The following is a 1,251-nucleotide window of genomic DNA, read 5'->3' on the forward strand; positions in this document are numbered from 1 at the left end:
CATGAGACAAAGTATATGTGAACTGCTGTATGGAAAGTGAATTCGCTCTGTAAATCTTCACCCAAATCACAATAAATAAAATAAAAAAAATAAAAAAAAAAGACAGTGTATTGAAAACCTTTTAATTTCTACTTCTTCACACAATACATGATCCATTAACATTGCAATATTATACAATATTACCTAGAACACAGTGGTTTTGTTTTAATGTTACCTGTTATCTACCCTATCACTGGAATCAAGATGACGTTATTAGATGCTACCCTATCTTATATTTAAGAGTCACCAAATATGCACTATTTCTTTTTCTGGAGCAAAATAATTTTTTTATGTCATTTTATGATAATGATAACTGAATTGACATATAGAAAAATTTTAAAAAATAAAAAAGAAAGAAAGAAAAACAAAATACAGGTTGAAATAATAAGAGCAATATTTTTAATCTGCAAAACTCAAGAACAGGGAATAATTACTCCCAAGGCATTTTTACCTACAGATCTTTACAAAATCAGGCCTAACTTTTCAAAAAGTTAAGTCAGCTCAGTCAGTTGATTTCCAAAATTGGGCGAAAGGATCAAATATCCTTATCAAATATCAAATATCAAAAAGCCGTATCAAAAATATGGCTTATCCAATATCTCTATAGAGAGAGTAAAATATGAAATTTGAAAATAAAGGAACAGTGCCCTACTTTTTAAATTTTAGTATGTCGTCATTAAACAAATATGTATTGAGCACCTAGGGGCTTTGGTGGTGTTGTGCCTAGCGCATTTGACTGCTAACCAGAAGGCTGGAGGTTCAAACCCACCCCACTCTTCAGAAGGAACACTGGCCAATCTACTTCCATAGAGATACTACCTCCGAAACCCAAGGACGGGTTGCTATGAGTTGGAATCGACTCCACTGCAGTGAGTTTGTTTTTTGACTTTATTGAGCACCTAATCTCTGGCGGACACATTTAAGTCATAATATAAAAGTATATTTTCAAATCTTAAATAACACTAAAGCAGACTGGGAGAGACTTATAATTATTAATTAAGAGCATGTTATACAATTTTAAGAAACACTAAGTGTGAGTGAATACCTATTTTTATCTTGATCAGTTACTATTTTTGAAGATTTGTTTTCCTTGTTAATATAAAATCATGCATTAAAGAAAGCATATGCACTTTAGAATTAATTTGGCTTGAGCTTACCTGTTCCAAGAAACATCACATCATACTGGCCATCTTCTGCAATGACGTGATCCAC

General features: G+C 32.1%; 1 protein-coding gene across 1 annotated transcript in view; it reads right to left on the reverse strand.

The window, feature by feature from the left end:
- Window positions 1–1,251, reverse strand: part of SEMA3D (semaphorin 3D) — a 224,868-nt gene that overhangs the window by 64,067 nt on the left and 159,550 nt on the right. The window contains exon 11 of the mRNA XM_007945255.1: window positions 1,197–1,251. Within this exon, the coding sequence (XP_007943446.1) occupies window positions 1,197–1,251 (55 nt within the window). The remainder of the gene's footprint in view (window positions 1–1,196) is intronic.

This window comes from Orycteropus afer, unplaced genomic scaffold (genome assembly GCF_000298275.1).
Source record: "Orycteropus afer afer isolate SDZICR_OR568_19922 unplaced genomic scaffold, OryAfe1.0 scaffold00007, whole genome shotgun sequence".
NCBI lineage: Eukaryota > Metazoa > Chordata > Mammalia > Tubulidentata > Orycteropodidae > Orycteropus > Orycteropus afer.